The sequence below is a fragment of the Geotrypetes seraphini genome, chromosome 3, assembly GCF_902459505.1.
Source record: "Geotrypetes seraphini chromosome 3, aGeoSer1.1, whole genome shotgun sequence".
NCBI lineage: Eukaryota > Metazoa > Chordata > Amphibia > Gymnophiona > Dermophiidae > Geotrypetes > Geotrypetes seraphini.
In genome coordinates, this window is record NC_047086.1 from 173,652,761 (window position 1) to 173,676,283 (window position 23,523).

General features: G+C 40.5%; 1 protein-coding gene across 4 annotated transcripts in view; it reads left to right on the plus strand.

The window, feature by feature from the left end:
* The window catches only part of PDE7B (phosphodiesterase 7B), a 500,590-nt gene that overhangs the window by 141,839 nt on the left and 335,228 nt on the right, over nucleotides 1–23,523 (plus strand). For all 4 annotated transcript variants that reach the window (XM_033938169.1, XM_033938172.1, XM_033938168.1 and 1 more), the window contains exon 2: nucleotides 19,476–19,536. In XM_033938169.1, coding sequence (XP_033794060.1) covers nucleotides 19,476–19,536 — 61 coding nt within the window. The remainder of the gene's footprint in view (nucleotides 1–19,475; nucleotides 19,537–23,523) is intronic.

Genomic DNA, 23,523 nt, shown 5'->3' on the forward strand with positions numbered 1-23,523 from the left:
GCTCCCCCCTCAAATCATTTCCGGGTTGCAGGGCCAGGAAGTGACATCAGAGGGAAAGACAATGCTGATGCGAGCAGCAAGCTGGAGAAACTGCTTGTGCTGATGAAGATTTAAAGAGGTATGGGGGAAGGGAGAGCACAAGTATGATGTGGGGAGTGGGGGACACTTGGAAGGAGCAGCGGGCAGAGAGGAGGGTGCAGGGGTGGCACCTCCTACCCTCGCTACGCCACTGAGTGCATGCTCTTTATAGAATATCTTGTAGTGTTAATCTTTTCCAGCATCAGTTTTTGAATTTGCCCCTATGTGCCTAACATTCAGACACTTGCACTTAAGCCAACAATAAAGCTGGGTACCTAAGTGCAGCTGGGCCCTACATAAAGTACATTATCCATACATGTGTGTGCTCTGCCTATGTCCTGCCTGTGCTCCGCCCCTGTGTATGCAAATATACACAATGGAAGTTAAGTGGGCACTTATAGAAAACGCCTAGGTAGCATGCTAGTATATACATGTGTCAGAGCATTCTAAACATTTTTACATGCATTGTTAATGCTTATGTTATAGAATTTGCACCTACCTTCATCATCGTACTGTCTTCTCTGTGCATGATTATAAGATCTTCCTTCTGCATGTTAAAAGTCGTTCTACACAGAATGCCTTGTAACATTACTTCTCTAGTGAATGACATTTTCCTCATAAATACCTGACATGTATATGATATGAACCTAGTATATGTTTGTCTCAGACTCCATGTTGAGTGAGAATATTGTCTTTTGTCAATCTTCATTCAGTAGTCTCCTGAATAAGTTTTTTTTGTGTGTGTGGTAAGAAAAAAAAAAAAATGGAAAAGAAACTTGGATTCATGTACTTTGGCACATCCTGTGCTTGGAAAGAGAGCAAGAAAACAAAACTAACCCATCTGAGTTCTCCAGTTGCCCTTAAAAGGGGAATCTTTCTGCCAGAAGTTTGATGACCCGTTTGACGGAGTCTGAGGTCAACCTGTGGTTTATCAAGTGTGTCCTTTGCCTGAGCCCCAGGGAATCGAATCACCACAGACAATTAGAGAGGATGTGGAAATTTTAAGTTAGTCAACCAGCAAAAGGCACACATAAAAGTAAACAAATGACAACTGCAAAAAACATTTGAGGACAAAGCGCCATCATTTTGAACCATCAGGACCTGGTAGGAAATGTGTGGTAATTTCCACATAGAATGATAAAAGTTCCAGTAGTCATACTTGGCCTGGAGAAACAGAACTGTTTGGAGGTTGTGATACCTTTCAGTGGGCAACAAAAAATGTAATTCAGGAGATCAGATAAATCTCTTCCTCAGCAGTCCAGGTGTGTCTCCTTAAATTCAGTGTCTAATTCGCACCAAAATTTTGTACATGGAAAGGGTACCCTTACAAGGTAATCTTTTTTTAAATGCCTGTATGTGTGCTTTGGGAAAAATAGACTCCATTTTTATTCTTTCCAATCCAATAGAAGTTGGAAAAAAATTGTACAAAACACAGAAACAGAGAAAATGACAGCAGGTAAAAGTCATATGGCCCATTAAGTTTGCCCATCAAGCATATCCATCTGTTTGTCTTGGGGGCAAAGTTCTCTGAGAATTTAATGGAATGGGATGAAACTTGGCATCAGAGTGAAACTGATTAAAGATGCAAGTTTGAAAACGGGCCAAATCGGATTGAGGATTCTAAAGAAATAATCTCCCTTCTAAAAATACCCCGATGCATTTCTGTAAGAAAAAGGGTTCCAGGTTCTGTAGAAAACTTAATGGAATGGGATGAAACTTGGCATATGGGAAAAGCCAATAAACCCGCAGCCCAGTTTAGTGCAACCTTCAACTTAGATGGGTTTATCAATTTTTGTTGGTTTTTACCCATGCCTGAACTTTGCAATTTTTTTTAATGTGCATTAGAACATTTTAACTTATTCAGATTGATTGTACTAGCATTAATTCATAGGTCAACACATGTTGAACCTATGAATTAACCTGGTAAACAATTAACTGGTAAACAATACAATTTATAAGGTGCATACATTAAAAAAGATATACTAATTAATGCACATTTCTAGTCTTCATTTATCAAAATGACTAAAGTGTCATCCTTGTTACTAGAAATATGTCACCCCAAGCGTGTGCTTGTTGCTGATGCCTAGAGCTAGCCTTGTCCCTACTGATCTGCAGCTGTAGTTAATTACTGGCATTCAGACCCTCCATACTACCTGCTGGCAATGTCTCGGGAGTCCCGCAGAAAATTCTACCCCATAGACCATTTTTTTTTTCTTACAAAGTGCTCCTCTCTGGCTGATCTTCGTACTCTCCTTCCCCAAATTTCCTGCACCTCTTCTTTGTGACACTCAAGCCTTCCCAAATCTCTTTTCCCATTCTCCTCATAGAAACATGGTTGCAGATAAAGGCCAAATGGCCCATCCAGTCTGCCCATCCGCAGTAACCATTATCTCTTTTTCTCTCTAAGAAATCCCACATGTCTCATAACTCCTGTTAGCTCCTTGTGGGAGACTGGCCATACTATTTTCTATTTTCTCAGGGTTAACTTAATTCCTCCTCAGTGCACTATGTAATGCTATATATAGTTGATTCTTCTTCTGGTCAAGAAAGAAATGTACCTGGTAAAGAAAGAAATGTATTAGGGAGTTTGGGGGATCAAATTTAAAGACCAACATGTGCCTAATGTTTTGGTGGTCTGTCATCTTGCTTGTACAGCCTCACTAATTTTATATCATATCTAAGATTGTTGGTCAAATGTGGTGGCATTTTTACCCTTCTCCCAACACACATCACATATCCAAAGGTCTCATGTTTATGTACAGTAGCTTTGACCTTACAGATTTTCCTCCATTTCCTCAGACTAACACATGGAGGCCATGGCCCCCACCCCACCCACTGGCACATCACTACACAGGCTATAAAAAACTACACTGGCTTCCAATAGAAGCGCGAATTCTATTCAAATTCGCTTGCACCTGTTTCAAACAAGCCTGGGGACTAGCACCTTCATACCTACAAACTCACTTCACCCTATACAACCCCACAAGAACGACCAGAAACAAAAACATCTTTGCATACCCAAAGATTACAGGCTGCAGATACAAATCCTTCTTGGACAGAACCTTCCAGTTCCAAGCGAACAGACAGCAAACCTGGCTGAAAAACCACATAAACGAACCAAACATGACTTATAATACTTTCCGCAAATCGATCAAAACCACCCTATTCGCTAAATTCATTGGCTAAAACGGTCCCCTCCCCACTAAGACCCCTCTCACGGATGTTCTAAATCTTTCAGACACTCATTACCCTTAGATCTCCAATCAATATGTAAGTTACCATTTAGACTATTGTACTGCATCTAGACTCTTTATTCGGTACTGTATTTAAACTTATTGTATGTTTTGAATTTGGACTCACTCTACTGTATTATATGTGGATTCATTGTATTGTATTAGTATTGTACTGTACTTGTTATTCGCTGAATGTCCAGCCTTCTTACAATGTAAACCGCCTAGAAGTCGCCTGACTATGGCGGTATAGAAAAATAAAGTTATTATTATTATTATTATTATTATTAATACTGTTTCACTGATTCCTCTGTCTTGAATAAATCATACCTTATTTCTGTCAGCTACTCATTCACACCGTTTCAAATAGCTTATAGACCTAATATCAGACACAGTATACATTACATAGGTTACTACTGGAATCAGTAAGAACTATGTGCAGCAGTTCCCCCAGATAATTTTTTGCACTGCTGGATAAACTGACCACATCTTAAGATGTCATTTTAAGAATGTTATTGAATAAACTGTCCTCATGACAACATAAGAATAGCCAAACAGGGTCAGACCAATGGTCCATCTAGCCCAATATCCTATTTTCACAGTAGCCAATCTAGGTCACTAGTACCTGGCAAAACCCAAACATTAGCGACATTCCATGCCATCAATCCCAGGGCAAACAGCGACCTCCCCTATGTCTGTCTCAATAGCAGACTATGGACTTTTTCTCCAGGAACTTGTCCAAACCTTTTTTTAAAATCTGCTACATTAATAGCTGTTAACGCGCTCCAGAGCTTAACTATTCTATGAGTGAAATAATATTTCCTCCTGTTGGTTTTAAAAGTATTTTTCTGTAACTTCGAGTGTCCTTTAGTCTTTGTAATTTGTACCTGCTCTACACCACTCAGGGTATTCTAGACTTCAATCGTATCTCCCCTCAGTCATCTCTTTTCCAAGCTGAAGAGCCCTAACCTCTTTAGTCTTTCTTCATACTAGAAGAGTTCCATCCCCTTTATCATCTTGGTTGCTCTTCTTTGAACCTTTTCTAATTCCACTACATCTTTTTTGAGATACAGCAACCAGAATTGAACATAATACTGAAGGTGAGGTCTCACCATGGAGTGATACAGAGACATTATAACATTCTTAGTCTTATTTACCATCCCTTTTTTAATAAATCCTAGCATCTTGTTTGCTTTTTTGATTGCTGCTGCACATTGTATGGAAGGTCTCAGCGTAGTGTTTATGATGACACCTAGATCTTTTTCTTGGGTGCTAAACTTTAAGGTGGACCCTAGCACCTGCTAACTAAGATTTAGGTTATTCTTCCCAATGTGCATCACTTTGCATTTGTCCACATTAAATTTCATCTGACATTTGGATGCCCAGTCTCCCAATTTCCTAAGGTCTGCTTGCAATTTTTCACAGTCTGCATGCGTTTTAACAACTTTGAACAGTTTAGTATCATCTGCAAATTTAACCACCTCACTCGTCATTCCAATTTCCAGATCATTTATAAATATGTTAAATAGCACCAGTCCCAATATAAATCCCTGCAGTACTCCACCACTTACCCTCCTCCATTGAGAAAAATGACTATTTAACCCTACCCTTTGTTTTCTGGCCAATAACCAGTTCCTAATCCACAACAAAACATTGCCTTCTATCCCATGACTCTTTAATTTTCTCAGGAGCCTCTCTTGAGGAACTTTGTCAAAAAATCTAGATATACTACATCAACTGGCACACCTTTATCCACAAGTTTTTTTTATACCTTCAAAGAAATGCAGCAAATTGGTGAGGCAAGACCTTCTTGGTGAAACCCATGCTGACTCTGTCCCTTTAAACCATGTTTGTCTACGTAATTTTATTCTGTAATTTTATTTTTTATAATGATTTCAATTATTTTTCCTGGCATTGAAGTCAGGTTCACCAGTCTTTAATTTCCCAGATCACTCCTGGAACCCTTTTTTAAAATCGATGTAACATTAGCCACCCTCTAATCTTAAGATAATACAGATGATTTTAGCGATAGGTTACAAATCACTAACAGTAGATCAGCGATTTTATGTTTCAGTTCTTTCAGTATCCTGTGGTGTATACCATCCAGTCTAGGTGTTTTATCACTCTAACTTGTCAATTGGTTAGGAACGTCATCCAAAAGTTCACTGAGATTTCTTTCAGTTCCTCCACATCATCGCCCTTCAAAACCATTTCCGGTTTACTTAGATTTCTTACATCTTCTTCCTTAGAGACCAAAGCAAAGAATTAAATCAGTCTCTCTGCTCTGGCCTTATCCTCCCTAAGTACCCTTCTTGTTCTTTGATGATTCAATGGTCCCACGGATTTCCTCACTGACTTTCTACTTTTGATATACAGTACCTGAAAAAGTTGTTACTATGAGTTATTTATTGCCTCTTTGGCAAGTTTCTCTTTACATTATTTTTCAGACTTCTTTATCAATGCTTTGAATCTAACTTGCCAGTGCCTATGTTTCCACTTATTTTCTTCATTTGTATCCTTTTTCCATTCTTTGAAGGATGTTCTTTTGGGTCTAATAGCCTCTTTCACTTCACCTTTTAAGCATGCAAGCTCTCATTTGCCCTTCTTTCCACCTTTGCTAATACATGGAATACATCTAGTCTGGGCTTCCACAATGGCATTTTTAAATAACAGATTCACAGAGAACGCACTTGTGTAGAATCTAACTGGTTTCACCACAAGACCTCAAACACCCAAGGCACTACTCCAACATTTTTTCGTGCCCTTACAGGGGTGATGTGGTCATCATTGGTCTTTTTAAATGTATACAAAAATTTGTATTGATTATTAATGGCAGGCTCAAAATTAATAGTGTGTTTATAGTTTGTAATTAAGAAAAGCACTTAACTTTTGCCCGACAACTGCCCAATCATTTCACTTTACAGTTTCCTTGGGGCTGTGCCACTTCAAATGTCCATACATTGACTTTACTTTTTACTTTTTTCACATTTAAGGACAATCCATACTGCTGTTACAGTAGATTTCTTTAGTGGATCCATTCCAGATATCAGTTCAAATTTGAGCATGTTAGGGTCACTGTTTCCCAGCGGACCCAATACTGTTACCTCTTGTAATTTATACCCTGGTAACAAAATGTCTCATTGGTTATCTTCTTTCCACCAGGTCTTAGAGATGCCTATCATATCTATCCTTTCACTAAGTGCATTATATTCTAATTCTCCTATCTTGTTTCTTAGGCTTCTGGCATTTGCATACAGACAGTTCAAACAATGGTTTCAATTCCTATTTACAACTTGCTTAGTAGTTGATATGGATAATTTGCAGTCTTTAAATTCTCTCTGCTCTGTATTTAAGAAGTTTACTATTTCATGATACCAGAATCATCCTGGTATCATGAATTCTCGCAACATTTGTAAAAAACTTAGACATGGAGAACTGATAACATTTAGATCTCCTTTACATTTGACCTTCTAAAAGGAACAGGCTTGAGACTTCTCTACTGCTATCAAAATGGTAAAAAAGGCATACTGTTCATCTTTGATCAAATGCTGATTGGTACGATACTTAGACAAAATGTAAGGCAATATTTTCTCACCTAGAAGAGCTCAATATGACCACCTTGCCTTAGAGCAGGAGTGTCCAACCTCAGCCTTCGCCAGGTCAGGTTTTAAGGATTTCCATAATGAATATGCATGAGATCTATTTGCATACAATTGAAGCAGTACATGCAAATAAATCTCATGCATATTCATTGGGGAAATTCATTGAAGAAATTCATTGGGGAAATTCATTGAGGACTAAGGTTAGATAGCCCTGTCTTAGAGGAATCCCATTCAGATCAGAGTATTTTATAATGTAAGAAGGGAAATCTCTCTTTTGACTTGCACACAGCAGAAGGAATGATGAAATCCTTTTTGTGCTCTTGGTCGGTGGTGGCTGGTTACCATACCTTTCTATGGACACATTGGTTAAGAGGGTAAGAAAGTGCCTTTGTTGTAGCCTAAAAACATGTAGACACCTTTGAATCTCTATAAAATACACAGGGTAAAGCAGCAAAAAAATCATGACTAGATTCATATTGTAGACATTTGGGACCTGATTCTCTAAAGGACACCAATCTTGGCAGCCGCCTAAGAAACGACCACTGATCGCTTGTCAATCACGCATCAGTGTCCTTAAGAGAATCACATCTTTTTTTTTCTAACAGACACCTTAAATGTATGCCAGGCCTACATTAATTTTTTCATTTATTTTATTTCTTCCATTTGTGTGTTGCACATACCTATACAAGCTCTAGGCGACATTACAGAGGAAGGGGTTAGAAGAGGGTAGGGAAGGCTATGGAGGGTAGGAAGGAGTAGAGAGGAGAAAAACATGTAGAATATTTCATAGAAATTCCTAACTTTACAGATAGGAGCACCATCTATGTAAATGATATCTAAATGAATTAAAGGCATTTAAGGCATCTGTCTCATGCCTTCGCGTAGGGATACTTACGGACGTCCAAGGCCACTTCCAGTGGAAACCATGCCAATGCCGGCCTTGGGCATCCATAAACTTACCTATGTTTATCTGTAGATGCATGACAGACACCTACAATATAGGCATCATTTGCCACATCCATTTAAAAAAAAAACCCAACATGTGTCCCAATTGGCTGGTGAGATGGCAGTAGGACGCCTACCGCTGCCTACAATCAGGACGCCGTGTGTAGTATCAGTCCCTTACAGTACACCAGGTCAGGAGCTGGTGCATAATTTACAGTCCCGCTAAAACTTCACACAGAACATTCCTATGCACATGTCCTAGTCACTTTATATACTTTTTTTTTAATTACTGTAGTTTCAAAAAATATTTTCACAAATATATCCACTTGTTCAAGCAAAAAAAAAAAAAGACAGGACACAAAATATATATCTTCCTTAGACCCCAATATTGAGAGGGAGCAGACCAAATGATAAGGAGATCAATCAAAAAGAAAAAGACCTTAATGTGAATATAACCACCAAACTTAATAATATAGCAATCCATAACAAGCGAAACGACTTAAGTGGATATCTTCTTTAAATCAAGAAAAGCCCTTAATTGTTCTGGTTGATAATAAACATAGATGATGGAATGGATTATGCCACCATGTTGGCCACTGACCCCTGGCAACACATATACACCCTCCTTTACAACACTGTGCTAGCGCTTTTAGTTTCAGTCACCGCGGTAAAAGCTCCAATGCTCATAGAATTCCTATGAGCGTCCAAGCTCTTACCACCACAGCTAGTGCTAAAAATGCTAGACGGCTTTGTAAAGGAGGGGTACAGTGAAGAATCCAGTCTGAGATGTTTCATGGCAGAGTACAGAAGTGGTTTGTCATTGCCTTCTCCCATGCAGTGTGTGGCTCCATTATGGTGCTGCTGCCCAGCAGAGAGCCCTTTCATAGCCTACAGCACCTGATATTCCCCAGTGGTCTCCCATCCAGGTACTAGCCATGCCTGACCCTGCTTAGCTTCCAATAGAAAGAGTAGGCCTACCTAAGGCAGCCAGACCATAGGCAAAAAAAGTTATAGCTAAATATTTTATACAACTTTACAGGAACACAAGTAAGCCTACAAAAATGTAGCACCTAAAGATAGAACTTCTTGGCTCATAGCCAAAAAGCTTTTTCTACATTCTTGTGTTTGTTTTGTCATATCAGGAGAGATCCACGCTTTCTTTTCCGTAAAATAATACTCAGAAATTGCAAAAATACAACTGCAACACTAACACCCCCCCCCCCCTTTTATGAAGCTGCAACGGTAAAAGCTCCGATGCTCATAGAATTCCTACAAGCGTTGGAACTTTTACTGCCACAGCTGGCGATAAAAAATGCTAATGCAGCTTCATGTGTGTGTGGGGGGGGGAATTTAAATCTTATTCAAAGATATACAATGCCAGCAATGTCAAATCTTCCTCAGTCCTAACTAAGGGCCCCTTTTACAAAGCCGTGGTAGCAATTCTCCTATGGCAAATGAACTGTAACCCATTCAATTCTTTATATATATATATATATCTTTATTCATTTTAAAGCCAAAAATAAGTGCAACATATTTTACAGACATTTTACACTTTAACAACATTTAAATTCTATCAAATTATATTTATGACAATTACATATATCAGCCTCCCCCTTTATACATACCCAACCATTGCAACCACATTCAATTTTTGTGGGCTTTGGTGCATTTGGCTTGTGAGAATTGATACCTCAGCTTTGTAGAAGGGGCCTTAATAGAAGAGGATAGCAGATATATTGAGCTCATTATTCCCTGCTTTTTGGACCCTAACCTCTGAAGGCTCTCCTGATTTTCTGGAAGGAATGTAAAAACTTTTTTAAGTGGAAGAATATTTTGGGCCCCTTTTTCAAAGCCACGGTAGTGATGCTGCCGTGGTAGATGCACCAAAGCCCAAAGGAACTGAATGGGCTTTGGTGCATTTATCGTGGCAGCATCGCTGCTGTGGTTTTGCAAAGGGGCCCGTTGTAAGGAAAATTTATGAACTGCAACCAAATATTTCTTAAGAGTATCTATAGGAAAAGTCCCAGGAGATTTTGGAAAGTTAAAAATAATGGATATTTAATCTTCTATTTTATATTTATATGCAAGTATGCTGTGAAGTAATGTTACAAAAACCATTTTCCATGTTTACATTTATTCAAATCTTAATGTACTGCCATTTCTTAAAAAGAAAAAAGTTCAAAGTGCTTCACATAAAATTATGATAATACGTTAAACCCCCTTTTTACAACACCATGCAAGAGGTTTTTAGCGCCAGACAGTGTGCTGAATGCTCTGCGCTGCTCCGACACTCATAGAGTTAATATGGGCACTGGAGCAGCACAGAGCATTCAGAATGCTGACCGGCACTAAAAACCTCTTGCGTGGTTTTGTGAAGGAGTGGGGCCTAAAATAGTAAAGGAAAAAAATGCCATTAAAAAGGAAAGAAACAATCATACCAAACAGTAACACTCTGCAAACAAATAATAGAACATGTATGCAAATCCTAAGGGCTCCTTTTACTTAAATGGCTGTTCCTACCGCGGGCCAACGAGGTAAATGATCCAATGCCCATAGAAATTCTGTGAGCGTTGGAACATTTACCTTGCCAGCCTGCGGTAGAAACCTCTATTGCCATTTTGTAAAATTCAGCGTAAATAAACTAGTCTGTTTCCCCCCACCTGTTATTCACTGGGACCAAAAGCTAATTTGAAAAAGTGAGTTTTTAAAAGGGTTTTTAATTGTACATAACTGACTATTATATATTAAGAAAGGGTGGGAAGGGTGGGAGATAAGAACATATCATTTTTACCATTGATGATTATTAAATGATATATTTATTGTAAATCTGTTTTAACATATTGATACACTTATTGTAAGTTTGAAAATTAATAAAGATTTTAAAAAATAGATAAATTTGCATCCACTATCTATATTATCACCCTAATTCTATAAAAGTGGGTACTAATACGCCTTAATTTGCCAGTAATGACTGGCATTAATGGGCACCAGTTTGCAGTTATGCCCATAACTGTACTTAGGGGCCCAATATTTAAATCACATATAGCAGGAGATAGCGCTGAATATTTGTGGTTAGCACATAACTGGGAGTCATTGGGGGTTTTCTGGGAGTGGGTCAATATCTTTATGCACTAGCCAATGGCCATTTAACACTGAATAATGGCTTTTAACCAGTTATTGGCTCTACTGCCAAAAATGAAATTGGAAATTCAGTGCCTGCTGCTGGAAACGGCCCAGCACTGAAAATCCTGGTTCTGCACTGGCAGCAGGCAATGCTGTTAAATCCTTCCACCAGCTGAAAATCAGGATGTTAGTGCCTAAGTTCTACAGTGTGGACCTGCAAAGGATGCGTTTAACATGGGAGGTGCAAGCGTGTATCAGGGTCGCATCTGTCACTCACACGCTAAGGGGCTGATTCTATAAATGGTGCCTAGAAAAATGGCATCAGCCGCCTGTCGGTCACGCTTAGGTGCTGTTTACGGAATTGTGGCTAGCAGTACCTAAGGAAAAACTTAGGGCTCCTTTTACAAAGCCGCACTAGCGGTTTAATGTGCGTAATAGGGCAGTAGTTTTTTGGCCAGCGCAGGGGGTTAGCGTGTGATGAAAAGTCACGCATGTTAAACCCAGCAAGCACGGCTTTGTAAAAGGAGCCCCTAGGCACCTGAAATGTAGGCCAGGTTTTAAAAGCCTACATTCAGGCGCCTAACTTTTGGGAGAATTACTCTTAGTGGCGCCTAAGGGCTCCTTTTACGAAGCCGCGTTAGCGGTTTAACACACATAACATAGTGCACGCTAATTTGCCGGCCGCGCTAGCTGCTACCGCCTCCTCTTGAGCAGGTGGTAGTTTTTCAGCTAGCGCAGAGGTTAGCGCGCGCTAAATATGTATGTGCGCTAAAGCCGCTAACACGGCTTCGTAAAAGGAGCCCTTAGGTGCCACTAAGTGTAATTCTCCCAAAAGTTAGGTGCCTGAATGTAGGCTTTTAAAACCTGGCCTACATTTCAGGTGCCTAGGGGCTCCTTTTACAAAGCCATGCTTGCTGGGTTTAACATGCGTGACTTTTCATCACACGCTAACCCCCCGTGCTGGCCGAAAAACTACCGCCTGCTCAAAAGGCGGTAGCGGCTAGCACGGCCGGCGGTTTAGCATGCCCTATTATGCATGTCAAACCGCTAGTGTGACTTTGTAAAAGGAGCCCTACGTTTCACGGTACACAGATCGCATCTTCAGGGCAAAACAGACTTCACCATCCCAAAAACAGTGTGTGGCCATTAACGAAGGATTAGAAAACCATGCCACACGCTGCTTTTGGGATGGTGAAGTCCGTTTTGCCCTGAAGATGCGGTCTGTGTACCGTGAAACGTTGGCTTTGGTTTTTGTGAATGGACTGAGAAATGTTTGGCACTAAGCGGTGGTTTAAAATTGGACTGAAGTTTTGGTGGTTTAATATCCTGTTCCAAACATGTTTTCCATTAGAACTTGGCAATGCTCACTCTTGACGAAAGATTTTTATGCCGATGATGTGGGAGGTGCAGGTAGAGCTTGCATAAGCTCACCTATGACCTGAGGCTTTTTCTTTCGTCAAAGAGTGGCAGCTTGGCAGGATAGTGGAATGGTATATTGTTTGAATATATAGATTTTTTTATAAGTGCAAACATTTGAAATTATTTGGATTGTACAAATTACAAAATCCTGCATGTTAAATTTTAAAAAAATATCCCCCCTTTACAAAACCTTAGCGTGGTTTTAGGAATTCTATGAGCATCGGAGCTGTTACCGCTGTGTCTGGAGCTAAAAGCCGTGCTACGGTTTTGTAAAAGGGGTTAAATACTACTCTATTGTTGGGGGGAAGGGAGGTGTTGGCCAAGTGCTGTCAAAAAAATTCAACATGCTTGGTGAAGTGCCTCATGCTTTTGTCGTCTGTCCAAGAGGTGCAATTTACCACCACATATCAATAGAATGAGTGAGGATTTGGTTCAAACTGGACTTTTGGCTTTTCACTTCATATCAAGCTGTAAAACTAATTTTGCTGTGGTGGCCAAGTGCAGATCTTATAAACCCTGTCTTTGATCAGCTAATAGATTGAACACCTCAAGGGGAAAACTGAAATGTAGTGATGCATAAGGACCATTTTTTTTTTTTCCTGCCTACTGCAATACTGCAGAGCTTTTTCAAAAAATTGCTTTATTCTTGTTTTTTCCAGCAATGATGATTCTCTCATTTTACAACTTAGGGCTCCTTTTACTAAGGTGCACTACGCGGGGTTTGTTTGTTTTTTTTTGAAAATCATGTTTATTGAGGTCAACCAAAGAAACAAAGGGCATACAAGAAATACAAAGGCAACCGAGTAATATACAGGCATAGAAGTACAATCAGCTAGGAATAATATAAAAAACATTAAAAACAAGCAGCCACACCAGAATAGAACATTATACTGGCACAGAGGGTACATGATGCACGATCAAAAAACTAGAACAATCAAGAAACGGGTGGGGCTGCAAGGCAGAACCAACTCCCCATGCCAAGAAATCAGCACTGCTGGCTTACTCAGATGTTTGAACTAGCACGGTTTGAGTTATGCTATCATACTCGATCCACCAGCTCCGAGGTCCAGGCCTACCTGGCTTTACGGAGGGTGTTCCTGCAGCTGCCTCTAGTCTCTCGCCATGAGGAGGAGCGGTAGGGGGGGCGGTTTGTTTGGGGTGGATGTGTGGTGTAAGACTGGTTGTGTGATTGGTTTGTGGTGGTTGGTGTGAGTGCTGTATATTGTGTAGGAGTTTCTTCGGGATAGGTTCTACGTTCTTATGACAAAAACTTTCTGGGGTCAAGTGGAGGCATTGGGCTATTCTCTTAGATGATGAGCTTTGTGAGCGCGGATGGAAGCTGCACTACGCGTTTTAACATATGCTAAATATATGCGCGTGCTAAACACTAACGCGCCATTATAAATCTATGGACATATTAATGTTTAGTGCGCGCTAGACAGCTAACGTTCCTTTGTAAAAGAGGGTATTAATTCCAAGGAATATTTAGTGTATTTGATTTTGTGTGCATGCATGCACACACGTGCTCTTCTCACCCCCTTATCTCCTGTGTAGTATATTTAGGGCTCCTTTAACGAAGCTGCGCTAGCCGAAAATCTACCGCCTGCTCAAAAGGAAGCAATAGCAGCTAGCGCACTTAGCAATTTAGCATGCGCTATTCCACGCGTTAAGGCCCTAGCGCGGCTTTGTAAAAGGAGCCCTTAAGACTCGTATCTCATTAGACTCATAATACAGAGCAGGTTGAATGTAGTCTTATACAGCTGAAGACCATCTTTGCCAATCTTCCCTTCAACGTTTTTTTTTTTTTTATTATATATAGCTTGTGCCCTTTTGCAGATGCCAGCTTGCAGGCCTTTTATCGTGACTGTTTCTGCACTTTGAGATGCTGTTACATTTCTTAATCTTCCATGAGCTAAATTATATGTCCAAATCCCTGATCTTTGTGTCCTGATTTAGGGGAGGTTAGTTGGTAAGAAAAATATAGCTTTACAAATTTCTGGGCAGCTAACAACTTGGCATGAGTTTTTTACTGAGCTTCCCATTTCCTGAAAATAAAAATGCGGGACACATGTTAAAAGTCTTTTGACTTTGGCTTGGAAGAAGTCTAATATTTAAATCCAGAAGAGAGGTATGTGGCAACACATCATCACTGTAGTCCAAAGAGGGACCTATGAAAGAATTTGAAGGTTGCAAATCCCAAGACAAACCTTCAGTACTCCTGCACATTTGTTGGAAAGGTTCTCTTTCATTGTTTTTTCTTTTTTTAATTGATGGTTCAGTAAAACAACTAGCTGTTAAGACCACAGTTCTGGAGAATATACAAGCAGTCTTCCTTCTGGAAAAGCTGAAGACTGCTGTTTTGTGGTACCAGATGTTGTGCTTTCAGGGGACAGGCACGTCTGTGCTCTTTGAAGCTCTGGAAGTCATTTTCTTTTCAATTGAGGTTATTTAGTTCCAGAGTCTGGTTTAAATCTTTTTTGAAATCTTACTAGGATAAAATTGCATTTAATTGTTAGTTTTGTGTTCAGAAGCATCGCTGGGTTGAGTTGCAAGAGGACTGCATAAATATTTTTTGTACTGAATAAATCTATCCATTGGATCACTTTCTGGATGGCATCCAGAAGATTTCTCTGAATGAGGTCTGTATGAGAGGTTTGGAGATGTTGTACTGTTTAGCTTCTGTGTCCTGCTATTTATAAAGGATATAAAATTAATTGTAGGACAAATAGCACAGCAGCTTGTTATTATATTGTAAGCAGGCAAGTACTGTATTTTAGAATGCAAAATTTTATAGCCTTCAATCCAGGCAAGAATATTTTAGCAGGCAAGTACTTATAGGTAGTGAAAGGTCCATAAATTGTATAAAGAGATACTTGTGCAATGATAAAACTTTGCCCAGTTTTCAAAGGACCCCTGAGCACCAGGCTCAGGTTCAAACCAGTTATGTTAGCTTCAGGTTAGAGACTTTTATGAGAGGTAGCAGTACAGTGGTACCTCGGAATCCGAACGCCCCAGAACTCAAACGTTTTGGAATCCAAACTTTTTTTGTAGTAAATTTTGTCCCCGAATCCAAACTCTGCTTTGGAATCCGAACACCCTGCACATTGTATGTGTGTGTTTCTGTCCCTAAAATCCAGTGTATTTACTGTTAAAATTTGAGTTTGTGGGATCCAGGAACAGATTAATCCTGTTTCCATTATTTTCAATGGGAAAAATTGTCTTGAAACTCGAACGTTTTGGAACTCGAACCGGGTTCTGGAATGGATTAAGTTCGGATTCCAAGGCATCACTGTATTAACATAGGCAGTCAGTCCATTTCATTCATAATATTCCTTTCTCAATTAGAACAATATACTCTCTTCAATTATTTCGCAAATCTGTGAAAACATTATTATTCCAACAATATTTGGACCTCCAGGCTAGGCTGTCAAAATAATCTTCACATATTAATCATTCTTTTCTTAAATTGGTTACCGTATACTTTTTAATTGAGTTCTTATTTTACTTTTCACTTTTCATGATTCCTTTATGTTACAGCTTTTTTGTTAACCGAGTCGAGATCCTTTTAGGTGATGACACGGTATACAAATCCAAGTTTTAGATTCGATTCGATAGTAACATAGTAAATGACGGCAGACCTGAACAGTTCATCCAGTCTGCCCATTAGTTATACAGTACACATTATAAATTCTTGATTAAATTAACGTGTTTTTTTCTTTGATATTTCTGAGCTAAAGACCATAAAGTCCACCTGGTACTGCCCTAGGTTCCAACTGCTGGAGTTGCCATCCAAGTTCACTCCAGCCTATCCAACCATCCCGTTATTTGCAGGATACCTACCGCAAAGTCTGGCCTGTAATGTCCTCATGTTCCAAGTTACTAGAGTTCCCACTGATGCCCTCCCCAGCCCATCCTATACTGAATCACTATATATGGGACATAGACCGTGCAAATCTGCCCAGCACCGGCCTTAAGGGGAAGATATCAATGTGTGCTACCAATAAGATGGGTTATTTTACCACAAGTTGTGCTATTTTAGCAGTCCCATTTTTATAAGTAGTTATGATTATTTTTTATTGACTTTTATAATGCCTATATCTAAGCGGTTTATAAATTTACATATATATATATATATATATATATGAAAGTCAATAAATATATATATATAGGGGGTAAATTTGTCATATATATGTATATATATATATATATATATATATATATGGCAAATTTAACCCCCCGCCCCTTTTTTTTATAAAACTGTAGTGAGGTTTTTTTGCACCAGCTGAGTTGGTAACAGGTCCAACGCTCATAGGAATTCTATGAGCGTCAGAGCTGTTACCACCGTGGTCGTTGCTAAAAACCGTAGCGATTTCTTCACAGCAAATGCACCAAAGCCCATTCAGTTCCTATGGACCCGGGAGCATTTGCTGCAGGAGAATTGCTACCATGTAAAAAGGAGCCTTAAATACGTAACAATGAGATACTGTACTAAAATAGCATGACTTGTAGTAAATGACCCATCTTAATGGTAGCCCATATTGATAACTTCCCCCCCTTAACAGCCTAATTCTAAGATCAGTCCATCTGGTCTAAAATAGTCAAGTATTTCAACGTTAAGGTGTTTTGCAAGTTAAGAGCCTATAGTAAAATATAACTGCTGCAAACCAGATCAGGTTTAGCAACATATTAATCCCCTTATTCATAACCTTTTATTTTGCTTTATTGACAATATTCTGCCCTTTCCAATCTGCATGGGAGTTGATTACAATAAACACAGATATTTGTTATATATATAACACAGTTTTTGTAAATGCATTATAAAAAAGAAGAAAAATTAGGGGCGGGGTGTTTTCATCTGAAAATAAAACAGGGCTAGATTAATGTCCCTTTAGAAAAGTCACAAATAATCAGAAATTTTTTTTCAAATCTCAGTTTTGCCTCTTTTGAAATTGATGGCTATCAACCCTAGGTCCAGCTTCACATGACCAGAATTTCTTTACGAATTAAAACTCTGCTGTTTCTTCAAAATGAGAGTTCTAATTCTTTAAGCTTTAAATGGTGACCATTGTGCATTTTTTAGTTTTGCTAAAAATGTTTTGATAAGAGACTACTGTGGGAGGTTATGGTTTTTAGAAACAGCATCTGTTTTGGGAATCACGACTTCCTTTAAATACAGTAGTTTTAAAGTAAATTTTAACAGTTGTAATTGATTCTAGTAATACGAGGGGGGTGCCAAAAAGTTCTCAGCCCAGCCAACCAACTTCTTAAATTCTGAGCATTATTTTGCCACTGTAGCTGAAAAGAATGTTGTCTTATTTCATTAAGTGCCAATCTGCAGAAACACAATTTTATGTTTTGACATTGTAAAAAACAAGAAAAAAAACTGTAGATCAAAATGTACAAGATGCAGGCTATGTTTATTTATACCAAATATTAATGCACTTACTGATGTCACCTTACTTCGGAGAACACACCTTTTTCAGGGGTCCATGGTTGTTGAGGTATGAGATAAACCGCAATGAGAATGGTATAAAACAAAAGCCTGTGTGAATCAGACGCAAGCCGACAATGCAATGCCTTAAGTGACAATGTTGGGTCCCTTGGTTTGTAGTAAGGTGACATCAGTAACTGCATTAATATTTGGTATAAATAAACATAGCCTGCATCTTGTACATTTTGATCTGCAGTTTTTTCTTGTTTTTTGCTCTTGCCTACTATGCTGGATCTGTTTGTTGTATGTTTTGACATTGTTTCAGATCATTGATTGAACCGTATCCACATCATTCTCTTCTTAGTTGGGCTGAGAACTTTTCACCCCCTCGTATAGTGAAAGCTAGAACTATGCTTTTGATGTTGCTACGGAAAGTTCATGCCTCCCATGGTATTAGAATCCAACTTAAAAGATTAAAAGGAAAGACTGTTAGAGTAATATTAAAAAAAAAAATTAATAAATCCTTAGAAATTCTATGTTGGCCAGGGATACTGCAGAACACTACTTTATCCAAAAAAGATGGAATGTGAGATAAATATGAAACCCTTACAATATATAACCATATCTCTCACTGATTTTTATACAATAGGTTTGTTTTAAGAGCGGAAAAGGATCACAGCTAACCCTTATAAAATACTAGCTCAAAGTGGCCTTGATGCACCGATAGCTAGGCATGACTACCTCTGGCCAGCAGGCCCTCCTCTTCATAATGGTGGGCCTTCCCCTCCCAGGTGCATCCCATAGGAGGGGCCTTAAGTGTCTGGGCTAATCAGAGACTTAGGCCCCTCCTCAGATGCACCAGGGAGGAACCTAAGGCTCTGATTGACCCAGGTTGCTTAAGGCCCCTGGTCAGAGGTAGGAAGCATCCCTCTGGCCGGCCTTTGTAAACAAGGTAAGGGGGTGGGGGTAATCGGAGGCATGGGGGGGTCATTGGGGGTATGATGGGGCAGGAGGAGGGAGTGAGCATCCCTCCCACTGCCAGGGGTGGGGGTTTGCTTAACGGTAGTGGCGGGAGGGAGTGGGCATCCCTCCTTCTGCTGGGGGGGTTGGGGGGTTGCTTAATAGTAGTGCTGGGAGGGAGTGGGCATCCCTCCTGTTGCCATGGGTAGGGGGATGCTTGACGGCAGCAACATTTTCTGGTGGGTCTGAGCTGTCAAACTTTACTTTCCTGTCAGTGCCTGAGCTAATCAGCACTCAGGCACTGAACAAAAAGTAAGGCTAGGACAGCTTAGACCTGCCGGTAAATTTTGCTCGCAAATGTAGGACTGCGAGGTTAGGAAATCACTCGGCGATAATAGAGAATCACCGTTTAAATATTAATGACCTTGTTGTAATACATTTGCATGGCAGAGTCGGAGACTGCTGGGAAGCTTGGAAAAGACCACAATAAGCTGTTTTGATAATCCGCCACTAAAATGCATGAATGTTAAACTAGCTGGAACCGGTTTAGTGACCACATTAAAGTTTTGAGAATCTTCCCCACAGTGGTCGAATTATCTGCAGTCCTCCCATTTAATTTCATTTGTAAATCAGATCTTATCAAAAAGTAAGATTCTTAGATTAATTGTAGTATTCCTTTTCTTTCAGAGGTGTGGAGAAATCTCATTTGATAGCCCTGATCAGAATGTCAAATGTGTTCGTATGCTAGGTAAGCAGCCTTAATTTCTTAATTCCAGAGTTCTGTATGAAGTGACATTATGTCAGTGTTTTTCAACCGCTGTTCCGCGGCACACTAGTGTGCCGCGAGATGTTGCCTGATGTGCCGTACGGTCAGGGCCGCCATCAGGGCAGTACCACCAATCTAGGGAGAGGGGCGATCCGCCCCACGTGGACAGGAGAGAGCTGGACGGGGGACCCGCGGAGTTCAATACATCTCGAGCCGCGAGGCTCGTCTTCTGTTCCTGCCTGCCCTGCAGCTAACATATAGCCGATCGCAAGTGTTCCCCGATGTCAGCGCTGACGTCGGAGAGAGGGCTTAAGCAAAGCCTGCCCTCCGACGTCAGCGCTGACGTCGGAGAATACTTCCGTTCGGCTATTTGTTCGCGGCAGGGCAGGCAGGAAGCAGAAGACAAGCCTCGCGGCTTGAGCTTCGTTTTGCTGAGAAAGTTGCAAAGATGGGCTGGGAGGCAAACACGGAACACAAAAGGGGGGAGGGAGTGCGTTTTGGACACAAGGCATGAACTTGGGAGAGAGGAAGGGAGGGAAAGAGATGCTGAGGTGGGGGAGGGAATGGGTTTTTGGACACAGAAGAAATGGACTTGGGAGAGAGGAAGGGAGGGAAAGAGATGCTGAGGTGGGGGAGGGAATGCGTTTTTGGACACAGAAGAAATGGACTTGGGAGAGAGGAAGGGAGGGAAAGAGATGCTGAGGTGGGGGAGGGAATGAGTGTTTGGACACAGAAGGCATGGACTTTGGAGAGAGGAAGGGAGGGAAAGAGATGGTTGTGTACACGGGGAATAGAAGAAAGGAGAATTTTTGGTCATAGGGAGGGAGTGAGGTACAGATAGTGGCATACCAGGGTGGGGGGGGGCGGACTGCCCCACCCTGGGTTTACGTCCCAAGGGGGTGCACAGCTGGCCACCCTCCAGTGTTGTCCCTAGGCTGGCAAACTGCGGCACTTTAGCCACTTGAGTGCCACCGCCGCCAACGGTGTTGTTGGCGGTGGCAGCATTATAAAATACTTTCTTTGTGTTTATTTGATTCCTATTCAAGAGAATTACTTTATATATAGTCAATCTAGGCACAGAGTTAAATTTTTTAACATTTTCTAATGGTGGTGTGCCTCGTGATTTTTTTCATGAAACAAGTGTGCCTTTGCCCAAAAAAGGTTGAAAAACACTGCATTATGTGAACAGTGTTTCCTATGCACAAAAATGAAAGCAGTGAGTATAGTTTATAAAGAAACTCAGTTATTATGTATGCAAAATGTTAAACCACCGAACAGAAAAGAACTCAAAAGCACAGAAACAATTAGACATAGGAAAATCCTTCTGTGTAAAATAATGACTAGCATGCCTTTAAACCTGGATGAATCACTGTACCAATGCTAAAATTTTAGCTAGCCTCCTCTGAAATTTCTGTATGGTTGTACCTAGGGAGTAGTGAGCTGGTTCAAGTTAGATTCAAATACTTTCCAGACTGAATTGTAGAGAAGAGGGGAGGGGTTTGATGTAAATACGAGTAGTTAAATTTGACCCAGAGCCAACCCTGACCTGAAGCAGCTCAAACGGAATCCAGATTTGTATGACTCAGAATGAGGTGGAAGATGGAAATGCTCCTCCTAAGAAACAATTGAGATTACTAGAGAAACAAGAGGAGCCAGTGCAGAAAGTTGCCATGATTTCAGCCATGTGGTTACTGTGGATATACGCACACGTTACCGGCTGAGCAGTACAGTAACAGGGTTAAGCATGGGTTTAACTCATGTGGCTACACACTTCAAAGAAACAAATATGAAACCATTATGTATGCTGTGACAATGCAAAAAGGGTAACAGTGCCCTTCGATGCATGGTTACCACTGGAATATTTTGGTTAGAGACTACCAAATAAGGGGAGATTTTCCATTACAGGATGCACTGCATGGGGCTGGATGCCACCATTTTGCAAGAGTGGGTGGAGAATGTCACTAGGCACTAGGTATTAGAAGTTTGGTTTAGGAAGGGAGGGAGGCCGATGCATCAGCCCCAGAATATGCATCCCATACCTCTAAACAACCAGAGGAACAAGAGAGACAACTTTCAGAACCTATGGAGGAAAGACTAGAACATAACATAAGAGCAAATTTCTAGACCACATAACCTTTAGTTCAATGCAGTTAACAAAATATTATGCTATGGGAAAATACAGAGATAATGTGATGCACAGAAATTTAGCTAGCCAAAACTTTGGAGAAAAGAAAAATCTTCAAAAGTTTTCTGTAATGTTTATAAGATATAGATCTAATCAGTAATGGACGGAAATCTTTGTCATAAGAGGTAGCTTGATAGGAAAGGCAATGCCCATGATGTTTCTTACTTTTACAGCCCTTTGCTGAAGGAAACGTAAATAGGGCATGAGATTTTCTACCACTCTCGTATGTCACAATAATAAATCTATCAACAAGATATGATGGAGCATCTGGAATGCAGGTCCAACCGAGTGCAGAAATGGTCTGTGTGTGCTGCATGTGTATATATATCTATAAATCTCTGTATAGATCTATATACTGTACAGTCCGCTCGATATTCTGACTGCAGGAGATAGCCAGTCAAGCCGCTGACACAGACAACGGTGGGAAATAACCAGCTATGTGCTATTTAGCCAGTTGGGCACCGTTCTTTGCTGGCTAAATAGCATTGAATATCAATCCCAGTATATATTTTGTGTGTATGTGTATATATGGGCTCCTGAAAAGTTCTCAGCCCAAGAAGAGAATGAAGTGGAGCCATGAAACTTGCAAGTTATTCCACACTTTTCTTGACACTTTTCGTTTCATTTCATATCAGTGAAAAGAAAAGTGTCATGAAAAGTGTGGAATAACTTGTAAGTTTCATGGCTCCGCATCAGTCTCTTCTCGGTTGGGCTGAGAACTTTTCAGTGGCCCCTCGTTCCTAAATATACTGTGTGTGTGTTTGTATATTTATGTATATAATCTATATCTATAGACATACAATCTTGAGGATTTTTTCTTTTTTACAATTTAAGGTATGCATCAGTAACTAAAACAAAGCTACCTTACACTCAATCCTTCTTTGAGGTTTTGAAGTCATCATAGCTAGAGCAATTCAAGCTGCTTGGTCTAAGAGACATCAATCTAGAGTCAGCTAGGAAAAGAGCCTTATAGTATACTAGTGTTTAAGCCCGTTACATTAACGGGTGCTAGTAAAGCCTCCTTCCCTCACATGTCCCCTATTTTCAGCTCCAGCTCCAAACCCATTTTACCCCCTCCCAGCCCCCTTCTCCCATCTTTTCCATTTCAGCTTCCAGCCCAAGCCCCCTTTTCTCACCAGCAGCATTTCCCTCCCCCACCCCACTTCACTGTGCAGCAGCATTTCCCTCCCCCCACCCCACTTCCCTGTGCAGCAGCATTCCCTCCTCCTCCACTTCCCTGTGCAGCAGCATTTCTGTTTGTTTCTGGCCGGCTCCCTTACAGTCCCTTGCCGAAGTTATTTTTGAGTTTAAAACTGCCGTGGCGGCTCCTCTTATTATCCACACCTGCGTCGGAAGCCTTCTCTCTGGCATGACGTCAGAGAGGCTTCCGACGCAGGTGTGGCTCGTGAGAGGAGCCACGGCGGCGGCTTTGAACTTAAAAATAACTTTGGCAAGGGACTGTAAGGGAGCTGACTAGACCGGGGGCCATGCTGTGTTAGACGGAGTGAGGGCAGGAGGGGGGAGTCACAGAAGAAACCACTGCTGACTCTTACTGCGCATACGAAGCCACAGAGCTACAGAGCACGGATCACGCAGGTAGGAGTGCGCATGCATGCTTAGGGTTTTATTATTAGTGATGATGTATATACGTAGATGGTATAAATAGGTAAATTTCACATATATTTAGCTCATGTATTGTAATGCTATTACTGGAGCTCATGTATTATATCACCGTTATTGAAGCTCATGCAAACTGCTCAGAATTAACTCCCCATCATTAGTAA